Source organism: Muscardinus avellanarius, assembly GCF_963383645.1.
Source record: "Muscardinus avellanarius genome assembly, chromosome: 1".
In the NCBI taxonomy this organism is placed as follows: domain Eukaryota; kingdom Metazoa; phylum Chordata; class Mammalia; order Rodentia; family Gliridae; genus Muscardinus; species Muscardinus avellanarius.
Genome location: NC_137786.1, coordinates 152,429,740 through 152,443,053, shown reverse-complemented (window position 1 = coordinate 152,443,053; position 13,314 = coordinate 152,429,740). Strand labels below are relative to the sequence as shown.

General features: G+C 38.6%; 1 protein-coding gene across 3 annotated transcripts in view; it reads left to right on the top strand.

Moving 5' to 3' along the window:
* ARHGAP42 (Rho GTPase activating protein 42) overlaps positions 1-13,314 on the top strand; it is a gene marked incomplete at both ends in the record, with an annotated part of 271,441 nt that overhangs the window by 255,710 nt on the left and 2,417 nt on the right. For 2 of the 3 annotated variants that reach the window (XM_080701664.1, XM_080701662.1), the window contains 4 exons: positions 1,769-1,913; positions 3,433-3,813; positions 4,190-4,346; positions 7,069-7,131. In XM_080701664.1, the coding sequence (XP_080557790.1) occupies positions 1,769-1,913; positions 3,433-3,813; positions 4,190-4,346; positions 7,069-7,131 (746 nt within the window). The remainder of the gene's footprint in view (positions 1-1,768; positions 1,914-3,432; positions 3,814-4,189; positions 4,347-7,068; positions 7,132-13,314) is intronic. The other variant, XM_080701663.1, reaches the window with a different exon arrangement.

Below are 13,314 nucleotides of genomic sequence, written 5' to 3'. Positions count from 1 at the left end.
TTCTTTCTTTTTTTTTTTTTTTTTTTTGTGTGTGTGTGTGGTGCTGGGGATTGAACCCAGGGGCATTCTAGCTCCAAGCTATATCCCCAGCTTGATTTTTTAATTTATTTTGAAACACAGTCTCACTAAGTTACAGAGGCCTCCCTAAGTAGCTGAGACTGGCTGTGAACCGGTTCCTCCTGTCTCAGCCTCCCAAGTACTGGGATTACAAGTGTGCACCACCACACCTGGCTTGTAGTTGTCTATTTTCACCTTTCTTTACTCTCCTGAAATTAAACTCATAATTACATAGTAAAGTTATTGTCCTAATAAAAGAAAACAGAGCCAAGAAATCTTCAATCTCCTTTTTTTTTTTTTTTTTTTTTTTTGGTGGTACTGGGGTTCCTGGAAGCCCTTCTACCTCCAGGCTACACTCCCAGACCTATTTTTTATATTTTTATTTGGAAACAGGGTCTCTTAAGCCAGCGTGGCTGGCTTCGAACCTGCGCGATCCTCGTGTCTCCGCCTCCCAAGTGCGGGGATTACAAGCGCGCACCACCACACCTGGCCTACCTCCAATCTTTAAGTAGGGTTTTTAAAAAAGGTGAGGTCTTGGAGTAACTGTGGAAATGGGAAAGTTTTGGCCAAGTTCACTGGATCATTAAGCAAATTCAGCCATTTACAATCTCTATTCAAAATCCCATTTATGTCTGATCTGTCCTTGTGAGAGAATGACTGCACTTTTATGCACCCCAGGATCCCTTTCTAGGCCAAGGAAGAATGAATTTCCTAAGCCAACACAATGACACATGCCTGCAACTCCATCTACTTGGGAGACTGAGGCAGGAGGATCCCATGTGGAAGGCTAGCCTGGAAACAGTGATACCCTGTCTCAGATATTTAAGACAGCAGAGTATAGCTCACTTCTTGAGTGCCCTTGGGTTCAGCCCCTAGTACCACCAACCCTCCTCCCATACACACAAAATACATACATACAAATACACACAGTCCTGAGAGTCTCAAGCTCATAATTAGACTCATAATTACATAGTAAGTTAAGTCCAGGAGCGCATAGCTACACCCATGGCTGTGCTCATTCCTCTATATTCTGCTTATCACATTCCTTGACAGCCCAGAGCCAACAACATGACAGACAGCTCCTTCTCCTGGAGCAAGGAGCCATTCGGCTGGAGAAATTATATATATAAAATGAGCCCTTTACCCTCAGGTTATGTTCTTCTGATATGAAGGTGAAAAGAATCACAGTGAAAAGGCCGTATCAGCCAGGCATAGAGGTGTCCACCTGTAATCCCAGTACTTAGGAGGCCAAGGCAGGAAGATCACAGGTTTGAGGCCAGCTTCAGCAATTTACCAAGATCCTCAGCAACTTGGCAAGACCCTGTTTCAAAGTAAAAAATAACACGGGGCTGGGGGCATAGCTTGGAGATAGAATGCCTCTGGGCTCAGTCTGCAGTTTCACAAGAAAACAGAAAAAGAATTAGTTTATCTTGGCTTAGACTTTTTTTTCATTTTATATAAGGTTTCTTTAAGTTAATAGAAGATCTTCTGAATTCATTTTTGGGGTCTGAGGAAGAATACAAAAGAAAACCTAGGGAAAAAACATTACTCCATAAATAGAAAAGGAAGTTATTATTCTCTAGGACTTCTATTTTTTTCTGTCAAGCATCTCTTGCAGTTCTAAGATATTTATAGCTCTAAAAGCTTACTTTATGATGTGCATATCAATTTTGCCCTTTTATTGACCTGGGTCCATTTTTCTTCTTTGTAGATTTTTCATACTGCCCCAGACCCAAGTATCCCTCTTCCTCAACCCCAGTCTCGATCAGGATCCCGAAGGACTCGAGCAATCTGCCTGTCAACAGGCTCCCGAAAGCCCAGAGGGAGGTACACTCCATGCCTGGCAGAGCCCGATAGTGAGTATTCATGGTCTTGGGGAGATGCTTTCTTTAGTCTCTGGTTCAGCCTGACCTCACTTCTTTGGTAATTAGGTAGAAATAGAAGATGTTCTCTATAATGCTTTTTCCCCAACATCCCCTCTTCTAACATCACTATATTCTCTATGCTTCTTGTTGTAAGGTTCCTGGACAAGCAAATTTGTTATTGTCACAGAGGAAAAGAATCGTTCTCTCAATGCTCCTTTCCTGCAGCTGTGATTAAGTACATTGGGTGCTACTCAGCAGCAGGTTTTGTCCTGTTGTCAATGTGGCAAATGAGAAAGCAAGAGAAAGTTGGACAGAAACAGTCATTTTCTTTCCTTTTTTCCTTCACATTATGTTCTTAAAGGATCATCTCTTGGGTGTCAAAGTAACTAGACAAGAAAAGAAATAAAAAAGAAAAATGATGCTGCACATTATCAGTAATTTCTTATTCTGGATCAAGCCTCAAGGACATGTAGGTGGCAGCTTAAGTCCACGACAGACATTCAACTGGTCATTCTCATTTTGTACTTTCAAAGTCCCCAATTTTTTCCATTGCCAATATTTAGTAGAAGATAGAGTCTAGTTTTTAATTTAGGAATATTTAAATGCTTTATTATGGCTTATCTGATTTTTCTGTCATACTTTTCCATTAGAAATATTTAAAAATAAACCTAGTTCCCTATGTCGCTATATTCTTTGCAAGAAAAAGAAAACTTTTTAAAAAATTGTGAGCAGTTTACAATTTGTTGCTGATATTTAGTGGTGCCTTTGAATGGAGAAGGATTTGAGTGCAGTGTGACTCAGAATCTCCTGTGATCTGAACAATAAAAGAAAGCAAACAGCTGAGCATTGTGGCACACACTTGTAATCCCAGCATTTGGGAGGGTGAGACTGGAGGATCATGGTTCGTGTCCAGCCTCACCTACTTAGTAAGGCCCTGTTTCAAAATAAAGAATAATAATAAAAAATAAGGCAGGGGGTGTAGCTTGGAGGTAGATTGCCCCTAGGTTCAATCCCCAGTACTGAAAGAAGGCAACAATGTCTTCAATACATCCACTTTCTTATAATACCACAAAGGCATCTTATTTATTTTACTTTTCAAGTCAGGTTTCAGAGGCAAATTCTTCAAGAAGCAAGTTTATAGGTATGTAGAAAATCTAACTACAACAGTATTGAAAAAATGCATTCACCAAGTTCAAATGCATTTTTTTGGTTTTGGTTCTGGGCATTGAACCCAGGGACATTGTACTTTTGAGCAAAACCCCAGCCTCTTTTTTTTTTTTTTTTTTTTTTTAACTTTGAAGGAGGGTCTCACTAAGCTATGGAGCTTAGTCCTTCTGTCTCAGCCTCCCAATAAATGCATTTTTGAAGCCTTTCTCCAATACTGAGTTTTCAATACCAGGTGAAAGGGGCCAGGTGGCTATGGATTATACTGTGAGCTAAGGACAGGAAGGTTTTGTGGTGCTGTTACCAACAGATAGCCGCTGTTAATTTTGTCTCTCTGTTCTCTCAGGTGACTCCTATAGCAGCAGCCCAGACAGCACCCCCATGGGGAGCATTGAGTCCCTCTCTTCCCACTCCTCTGAGCAAAACAGCACGACAAAGTCAGTTCCCTGCCAGCCCAGGGAGAAATCTTCAGGGATCCCCTGGATTGCAACCCCATCATCTTCCAATGGACAGAAAAGTCTTGGTCTCTGGACAGCTAGTCCTGAATCAAGTTCCAGAGAAGATGCAACCAAAACAGATGTGGAATCCGACTGCCAGAGCATTGCCTCGGTCACAAGCCCTGGGGATGTTTCCCCACCCATAGACCTCATCAAGAAGGGGCCTTATGGGCTGTCAGGACCGAAAAGGGCCTCTGCCTCCTCTCTCAGATCCATCTCTGCAGCCGAGGGTAAACCAGAGGAGTGTGAACACGATGTCATTGTCTTTGTGTCATTGGCTGGATTATTCTGCATGATTAATCAGGGCTAAAGTTAATTGGGGGGGGTGGCTAATGATGCTTATCTATTTTGTTCCTAAGCTCAGGTTTTAAAACTTCTGTGCTATGACATTTTTCCTGAAACTTTCTCTTTCTGTGAGGTGATGTCTTTGTAATTACTGTAGATTTTGATCTCCCTGAGTGATGGGCTGCTGTGCCCAAGGAACATTCTGTACCTTCCATTTAGTCTTGGAGAAAAATGCTTTCTTTTGTTATGCACATGTACTATGCTATTGCTATTATTTTGCCTAATAGTACCTTGCCTGTTTTCTTGGGCTTTTCTTTTTAGGAAACAAGAGCTACAGTGGATCCATTCAAAGCTTAACTTCTATAAGTTCCAAGGAGATGCCCAAAGCCATACCAAACCCAGAGCTGCCTCCAAAAATGTGCAGGAGGTCAAGGCTAGACACTGCCTCAAGCAATGGCTATCAGCGACCAGGCTCAGTGTAAGTGAGGATGAACTCCTGTTTCTTGAATTTCCTAGGGATACAAAGGGGTTGAGTCAGTTAAGAAAAAAACTTGGTAATTTTGTATTCAAATGTCTCGTTTGTATAGTAGGTATAGTCAACTTCTGTAGAATTTAATTCTCTTCTAAAACTGATGAAAGTTACTGGAGGATTAGAATATATAAACAATCTCATAGAGCAGTGCTTCAAACACTTTTCCAGGGACCAAGCAATGGCATAATTTAAGGACATGGAAGTAAGTATATCATGCAGTAGTTACAGGCTTTGAAGCTGGAAATCTTCCTATAAAAAGCTATACATACAGCCGGGTGTGGTGGCACATGCTTATAATCCCCGCGCTTGGGAGGCGGAGAGAGGAGGATTGTGCAGGTTCGAAGCCAGCCTCACTGCCTTAAGCGACCCTCTTTCCAAATAAAAATATAAAAATAGGTCTGGGAGTGTAGCCCAGAGGTAGAAGGGCTTCCAGGAACCCCAGTAACAAACCCCCCCCAAAAAAAAAAACCCTACACATTCACCTCCCAGCTCCCCGCACTACTTTCCAGCTAGTGAAAGTTTGTTTTCTCCTTTCCATCCTGTGTCTCCACTATATTAGTCCTCACTGATTTAAACAAGCGCATAGGAAAGAAAGAATGTGAAAGGCAAAGAGAATACTTATGATACAAAGAAACGACCAGAAGTGTAAAGGCTAATAGGACAAGGGGACGTGGATGTGGACAGGATGTGGCAGGAACAAGTGGGAAACAAGTCAGCAAAAAGAGAGGAAAAGTTTCTTTCTTTGATGTTATGTGCCTGATTTCTGAGCATTTCCTAATGCTATATGAGCTAATATTGAGTGTCTTTGCTTAAGTTGTCTTTTTTAGGGTCCACTGTATCCTCTGAAATAGGTAGTATAAATCCCTTCTTAGATATATTGAGAACTAATGCATCAAAGGTTAAGAAGTTAGTCCAGCTGGATGCCAAGCATGGTGGTGCACATTTGTAAGTACTTGAGAGGCTGAAACAGGAAGATTAACAGGTTTGAGACCAACCTCAGCAACTTAGCGAGACCCTGTTTCAAAATAAATAAATAAATAAAATGGGACAAGGAGTGTAGCTCAGAAGAATGCCCCAGTACCCAAAGAAAAGAGGGGGAAAGTTACTCTCAGCTAGTAAGTGGCAGAGCTAGGATTCCAAATGAGGGTTCTTTAACTTCAAGTCAGTGTATAATGATTTTTTTAATAGATACTATTCCTGACACTATAATTACCCATAAAAAGTCCATTTGACTTTTTAATTAATTAATTTTTTGGTGGTACTAAGGATTGAACTCAGGACTTTGGTATGCGCAGCAAGTTCTCTGTCACCCAGCTACGTCTGCCTCCCTGCAGGACATTTTCCTAAACCTATTTTCATAGGAACAGTCTTAAGTTCACTTTTCCCTTAAAGAACCTTTTAGTTGCAGAGTATATTCAGTGTTCATTATGTCTCCATTAGAATTCCAGCCACAAAGATATATAGACATACATATATAAAGCTATCTGCTTTCAAGAATCTATAGTTCTAGTCATTAGAGGAAATTAAATTTTGCACCAATGTAGATGATAAGACAATGTAAATTTCTTTTTTTTTTTTGTGGAGCAAAAAGAAGAGCTTCTGTATTGTACTGATAGCTAAAGTAGAAATTTAAATGAAAGCAAATGTGTTTGGTGTAAAATGATCCTGATCCCTCAAATGATCCTGTCCTGTGAGAAGAGTTTGTCAAATTACAGAAATGACATAGCTTATTTTAAATTTGAGTTTAGAACATCATTTAAGGATTTTGGTACCCTCTTCCAGTAATTATAGAACTGTTTCTGATTATCAAGGAAGCCTTTATTTTATTTAGTTAATTTTTCATTTATTTATCTGATGCTGAAGATTGAACCCAGGGGCATTCTATGTAGAGTCTCTGAGCTACACCTCTAGCTTTTCTTATTTCTTGAAACAAGATCTCACTGAGTTGCTGAAAGCCTGGCTAAGTTACTGAAGCTATCCTCAAACCTGCGGGTTCTCTATCTCAGCCTCTCAAATCCTGGGATATTGGCATGCGCTACCACTCTGGGCTGATTTCAGGTGTTTTAATTCTTTACAGGAGCCCTGCCTGTTCAAATAGAGCTCATCTTCACCCTACTCCCCACTATAATTTGTAACAAGGTTAAACACACAGATTTACTTATTGGACATATTTTAGGGTATAACCATTTTCTTTACAAGAAATACATTCACATGTGAAGGACTCATGAAGTCATATGGTCTTTTCTTTGCTATCAGAATGAGCCAGTGTCTCTGTCATCGCGATGCTTTGATTCTTTTGGTTCTTCTCTTGTGACTTTGCAGGAGTTGGCAACATGCTGGGAGCAGACTAGGGAGGAAACGATCCTTTCATGCTCCCACAGCTTTCTGGGGTAGAAAGGATGAGGATAGTAAGATCCCCCTGGAAGGTAGCTATGAGGATTATTTATAGGCTTCTTATAGTCTCATAGTCTATGAACTGGAGACTAGAGCTAAAAAAAAAAATATTTAACATTAAAGCATAAAACAAATTTGGCTCCAGTTTTAGTGGTGCTTCTTAACTCATATTTTTTATTCTTATTTTGCTTAAATGATAACCTTGGGTTCATGTTGAACAGAATGATTTTCTGATTGACCTCATGAAATATGCATTTTTTAAATTATTTTTCAGAGTGGCAGCAAAGGCACAGCTATTTGAAAATGTTGGTTCACCTAAGCCAGTTTCTTCTGGGCGGTAAGTTCTCAAAAACTTTAAACACATTAGAAATAAAATAGAGGTGGCATTATGTTGACAGGCCTTGTGTGGACATGACAGCTTATCTGTGACAGCTCTGTCTTAGGTCTTGTGTTTACTTCTTAAGATCCCGCTTCCTCTTTTCCTAATGTATTCTCATCTCCAGTGGGCTTTGGTTTTTAATTTGAATAATGGTATTTCATAAAGGTGGAGGTTTTCTAATATTTTATTTTTAGAGGAAGCACTCAATGCTTGTGTTGAAAGAGCATATATGTGAGAAAACTAGATAAACAAACCTTGATTTTTCATTTGGTTGTAGTAAGGCAATTTTCAGCTTCTGATGTCTGTATAATTGAGGCTCCACAGTAAAGGCATCACAAATAATTTAAGTATTGCTGTGTATTTCTTCTAAAAGTTACTCAACCAAAGAATGTTTTTTTTACCAAGCCTATAAAAGTATGTGGACTTTTCCAGAAAGCATTTATTAAACATCTAAGCAGCACTGGGTATATACTAATTATTAGAGATAGCAGTGACTTTCAACTTTTATTAGTTTGTTGAATGCCTTGCAAGGGCCTTCAAGTATTAGTTTATGCTGTTTTTTTTGTTTGTTTGTTTTTGTTTGTTTGTTTGTTTGTTTTTGGTGGTACTGGGGTTCCTGGAAGCCCTTCTACCTCTGGGCTACACTCCCAGACCTATTTTTACATTTTTATTTGGAAACAGGGTCTCCTAAGCCAGTGCGCGCAGCTGGCTTCGAACCTGCGCGATCCTCCTGTCTCTGCCTCCCAAGCGCGGGGATTACAAGCGTGCGCCACCACGCCCGGCTGCTGTTTTGTTTTTTAACTCCACAGAGTAGTCACTTTGGTATCTTCCTAGAATGATGATCAGTACCTTGCACTTACATAATAAATCCCAAGGCATTTGCATGTAATTTATGTCTGTCAACATTTTCGTCCTCTTCCTTTTGATCAAGGCATGATGAAAAATGAAGCCACTGTATGTCAGAGCAAACATTTCTCTGAGACTGTCGTGGCTTTTAGGCCTCAAAGGATTTAGCCTTGATTCTCTGTCTGTCCTGCTATATAGTTTAATTGCACCACTAGATGGAGCCCTTTATCAAGAAGCCCTAAACAGAATCAGTTTAAGTAAAAACTCAAGAACAGTATCCTTATTTGGTATCCAAGGCAATTGGTTCCAGGATCTCCTGACCCCAGTATACCAAAATCTACAAATGTTAAGTCCCTTATATAAATTGTCATGCAACTTCCATATAAGCCACTGATATATCATCTTGTATGCTTAACATCCCTAAACTATTTATAATATCAAATATAATATACATGCTATGTAGATAGTTGTTATAATTGTATTATTTAGGTAATAATGACAAGAAAAAATTCTGTACATGTTTAGTATAGATGCCTTTTTTCCCCAAATATTTCAGTCGATTGGTTGAATCTGCAGATAGAAACAGCCTGTACCGTCAAAGGAAGGAAATCCAATAAAACATTAAGAAAATAAGCTGTTAATGAAATAATTAGAAGTCTTTCTTAAAATAGCAATATCCTTTGATATTTCTCAATCAAACTTGTATATTCCAGGCACTCTAATAGGCATCAGCATAAACCTAGAGTTCATTCAGCCATACATTGAGAGTTACAGTCTTTCTTTATCAGATAATCTGTAGGGCTTGTGGGCTGCATCATAACTTTTCCATGAGACACACATAGTAGAACATGAATGAAATTCAGGGTTAGATAGATGCCCATTCAATATTTTGCTCTATCATTTTATACTTGTATAACCTTAGAATTTTACATTTTGGAAATCTGTTTTTTAATCTATCTATAAATCAAGATCGGAATTCTAAGCCTACCAAATTGTGAACATACACAACAGTGTATTTGAAATACATGATGGATGCTCTGTAGATGGCCTCTACATTACTATTATTGCTATGATTATAGTTGAAATGATTTTCCTATGACATTCAAGCCTCTAATTAATATAAATTGGTTTTAAATACCTGTTAATTTTTGTACTATTAAATATAACTGAACAACATGTAGGAAGTTGAAGACACTTTGCTGACCTCCTACAATGCCTATCTGGAGTTCTGTCTAGGGAACTCAGGGTTACTCTGGAATTGGACCTTGAAGGGTGATAGGAACAGTAGAGGCTGTAGGACAACTACCCATATTTGGGAAAGAGACCCATTTGATGTTTTTAGTGGATGCCGTTGAGCAACAGAAAACTCCTCTGGGAGTTACTTTAGGCTCTGGGTGTCACTGAGCACATGGGTGACTTAATCAGCACAGAGGGTTGGGAAAAGAAGAGAGTAGTCAGCCATTTTGGATGGAATTGGTAAAATTTAGAAAAACTTAGTTAAGAGAATAACAAAATAAAAAAAGCTATAAGATTTTTTTTTTACACATAGGATTAGGATTTAGCAATCATTTTGATAATGGAAATAAGAAACTGGCAAGAAAAAAGAAAAAAATCCAGTCACTGAGACAAAGCATCAGAACAGTAGTTTTTTATTTATATTTTTATTGGTGCATTGTCATTATATATCATAATGAGGTTTAGTGGAGATCTTTAAAATCAAGTTTAGTGAAACAGGAGTGGTCCCTTTCCAAGATTAGTTAAAGTCGGGAGTTTTACCATAGGCCCATAAAGCAAAATGCCTGAGACTGTTACCTGGAGAATCTGCATTTCAGTCAACTTTCCTAAGTGATTATTATGTACATGGACACTTGAAAACCAGTAGAGAGCAGAAAAATGTCCTCACACACCTGGCACAGCCCTAAGCAGACATTGCCTACTTACCCTTGTTTCTTAACCTGTAGCTCTCTAGGGACAAATATCACTAGGCTCACCATTATAAAATCAGTTAGGAAAGTAGTCCCCTTAAAGGCTACAAATAAGCCAGGCGTGGTGGCGCACGCTTGTAATCCCCATGCTTGGGAGGCTGAGACAGGAGGATCACGCAGGTTCAAAGCCAGCCTCAGCTGGCTTAAGAGACCCTGTTTCCAAATAAAATATGAAATAGGTCTGGGAGTGTAGCCCAGAGGTAGAAGGCCCCTGGGTTCCATCCCCAGTACCACCAAAAAAATTTTTAAAAGGCTACAAATAACTTGATTTAAACCACTTACATTCCATCAGTGGGGAGTTCCATTTTGATTTCCTCTAATTTAGGAAATCAACCATCTTCTGATGATTAAAATAATAATTAAGTGCTTGAGAGTTAAGAGAATTAAGTGCCTAACTTATTTTAATTTGTCAAACATTATATTTACTTGAATCTAACAACCTAATATTTTGTTTATATTTATAAAGCATGATAAACAAAGTTGGACAAAGTTTTGTCCAGTGAGTTTGAGCCTAAAGAAGACTGTAAATCATTGGTGTAGAGCACAGTGATACATGTGGAGCATGTATATAGATAGCGCCTCAGCATATGTAAAGACAAAAGGAATTGTGATTATTTTGTGGGGCGGTAGTATGTGATACTAAGATTGAATCCAGGGGTATTCTACCCCTCAGGCTCTATTTTATTTGTTTACTTTGAAACAGAGTCTAAATTGCAGAAGTCCTCACTAAATCGCTGGGGCTGGCCTTAAAACCTGCAATACTCCTATCTTAGCATCCCAAGTACTGGGATTATAGGCATGCACTACCATGCTTGGCCAGTAATCATGATTTTTAAAAGTAAGTTAATTTTGTGTCCTTTTAGGAAGTGGGTAGAATAATACAAAACTAAAGAAGTAAATAAAAAACACTGACAATTTCATCGCCCAATGTAATTACTATTAAGTTACTGAGCCTGAGTTAGAACCTGTGATCTTCCTCTATCAGCCTCCCAAGTGTTCGGATTACGGGCATGTGCCACCACATCCAGCTAGAGTGCATGCTTTTTTAATGTAAAAATATTTGTTCACCTTTTTGCTTCATTCTCAGGGAAGTTGCGGGTGCCTGTCTTTGACCTAAGCAGCTTTAACTCCATATTCTTGTGTGGCAGTTCTTTAGCATCGAGATACCCAGTACTCATTCAAATATCCAAGCTGGAACCAGCCCATGTTAGAAACATGGGAAAATAAACCTTAAAAAATGTGACTTATTTAAGCAAATCATCCTGGGAAATTTAGGGATCTTGCCAAGGACAAATGTATAAAATTTTGCCGTACATGCTTACATTTCATAGTATGTATTTGTTAATAGCATTATTAGTTTTGCCTAATAATTAATTGAGTTGATGAACTCTGTTTTTTTTTGTCCTATACTGAGAACAGGTAGATTGTTGTGACTTTGTTCTTTTGCTTTTTGCTTTTATATATGGTTCTGCTTTGTCACCTTCCTGACTCTATCTTTGTGCACTTGTATTCCATTCAAAAGTGAAACTCCCAGTCATACAAATTTGTGAGTATTTATCAGTTAAACAACCTTAGAAACCATCATGCTGATTTTGGTGAATTTTTTATTTATCTAGTATTTAAGATTTGCAAAATTTGCGCACTGATTTTATGAACCCTTTATACCTTTATTAATCAGCATTACTTAGCACTTAGAATTAGGAATGAGGCTGTGCTAAGATCATTTTCGTGATGATAAAAGAAGAAAGGGCTTTTAGGACACTTTGTGTCATTCATTACCTTATTCTCCAGTGCGTTAAGAAGCAGGATTTTCAAAATGCTTTTCAAAGGGATATTAGAATCTTCTGAAGAGAGACCAATAGGTGCCAGTGTTACTTTCACATCCTCTTCAATACACAAGATAGTAAAAAAGGAAGCATTCACACCTGGAGAGGAAACTTCACTGCCACTAAAGTCTGCATTAACTCATCCAAGCCCTCTGCCAAGGTAATAGAACTCAGAAGGAGAAAGTTCTGTCTGGTCACATGCACAGATAATTGAAAAGTCACCACAGTATTGTGTGCTTTATATTTTTGACATATTCAACAATACCTGTTTATTTGGTGATGTGATTTTTCTGTGTGCTTCTCTCCTCCCCAACCTGGGCAAGAAAATAATTCAAGGAGAAGATGCATATCTGAAATGCTAACAAAAAGAATTTGGTTGCATTTTAAAGTGTAGTCACAAAAAGTTTCTCACTGCAAAGACTATTACATCATAGTCATTTTTATACGTTGGAAAATTACTTCTTTGTAGATTTTAAAAGTATTTGTCTTAGTGACTCATAAATAAAACATTGTTATTGGAAAAAATTGTTTCTATTAGAAATTTCATTTTTTAAAAATATATATTTTGCCGGGCGTGGTGGCGCACGCTTGTAATCCCTGCGCTTGGGAGGCAGAGACAGGAGGATCGCGCAGGTTCGAAGCCAGCCGCACGCGCTGGCTTAGGAGACCCTGTTTCCAAATAAAAATGTAAAAATAGGTCTGGGAATGTAGCCCATAGGTAGAAGGGCTTCCAGGAACCCCAGTACCACCAATATATATATATATATATATATATATATATATATATATATATATATATATATATATTTTTTTTTTTTTTTTTTTTTTTTAGGGAGATGGCCCTGCAATTCTCAGTTATATCCTGATTGAATCACATCATTATACTTGGTTATATTCATAGGAAAAACTACTGTTGTATTTAAGATGACCATAGTCTGGGTCTTAGAAGTCTTGGAACTTGATAGCATGCCCTCCCCCAACCCTTCACCTATCTTTTACCATCTTCACCTCACTGTTACCATTACCAATACATTTATGCACGCACATCACATCTTTTTTAGTCTAAAGTCCTATTCTGCCCTGGTGCCTCCACTTTCTCACTTTTACTTTAGATCATGTTTCACTGAGAAGTTGTCTTTTCTGGGCTATTGGTCCTTTCCAAACCTACTTCCTCAGCAAACTTAATGAACCTACAGCCCAAGACTCACCTCAAAAGAAACAGACTCTGGGGCAGAACCAGAACTTTCCTCTATAATCATTCCAATCTTCAGACATCCTGGTACAACCCCTGTTTAAATGGCTGAGCCTCATTCTGGAAATGATAAGACCTGGGTCTAGTTCCAATGGGAAATCCCAGTCACAGTGTACTGCTATTGTTTGGGGACGATGGCAAGTGTGGATATTGTTTCTCTGCAGGTGCAGAGCTGGAATCTCAGAGAGGACAGACAGTTTCCTACAATTTTTAAAGTCTCATCATTTAGACA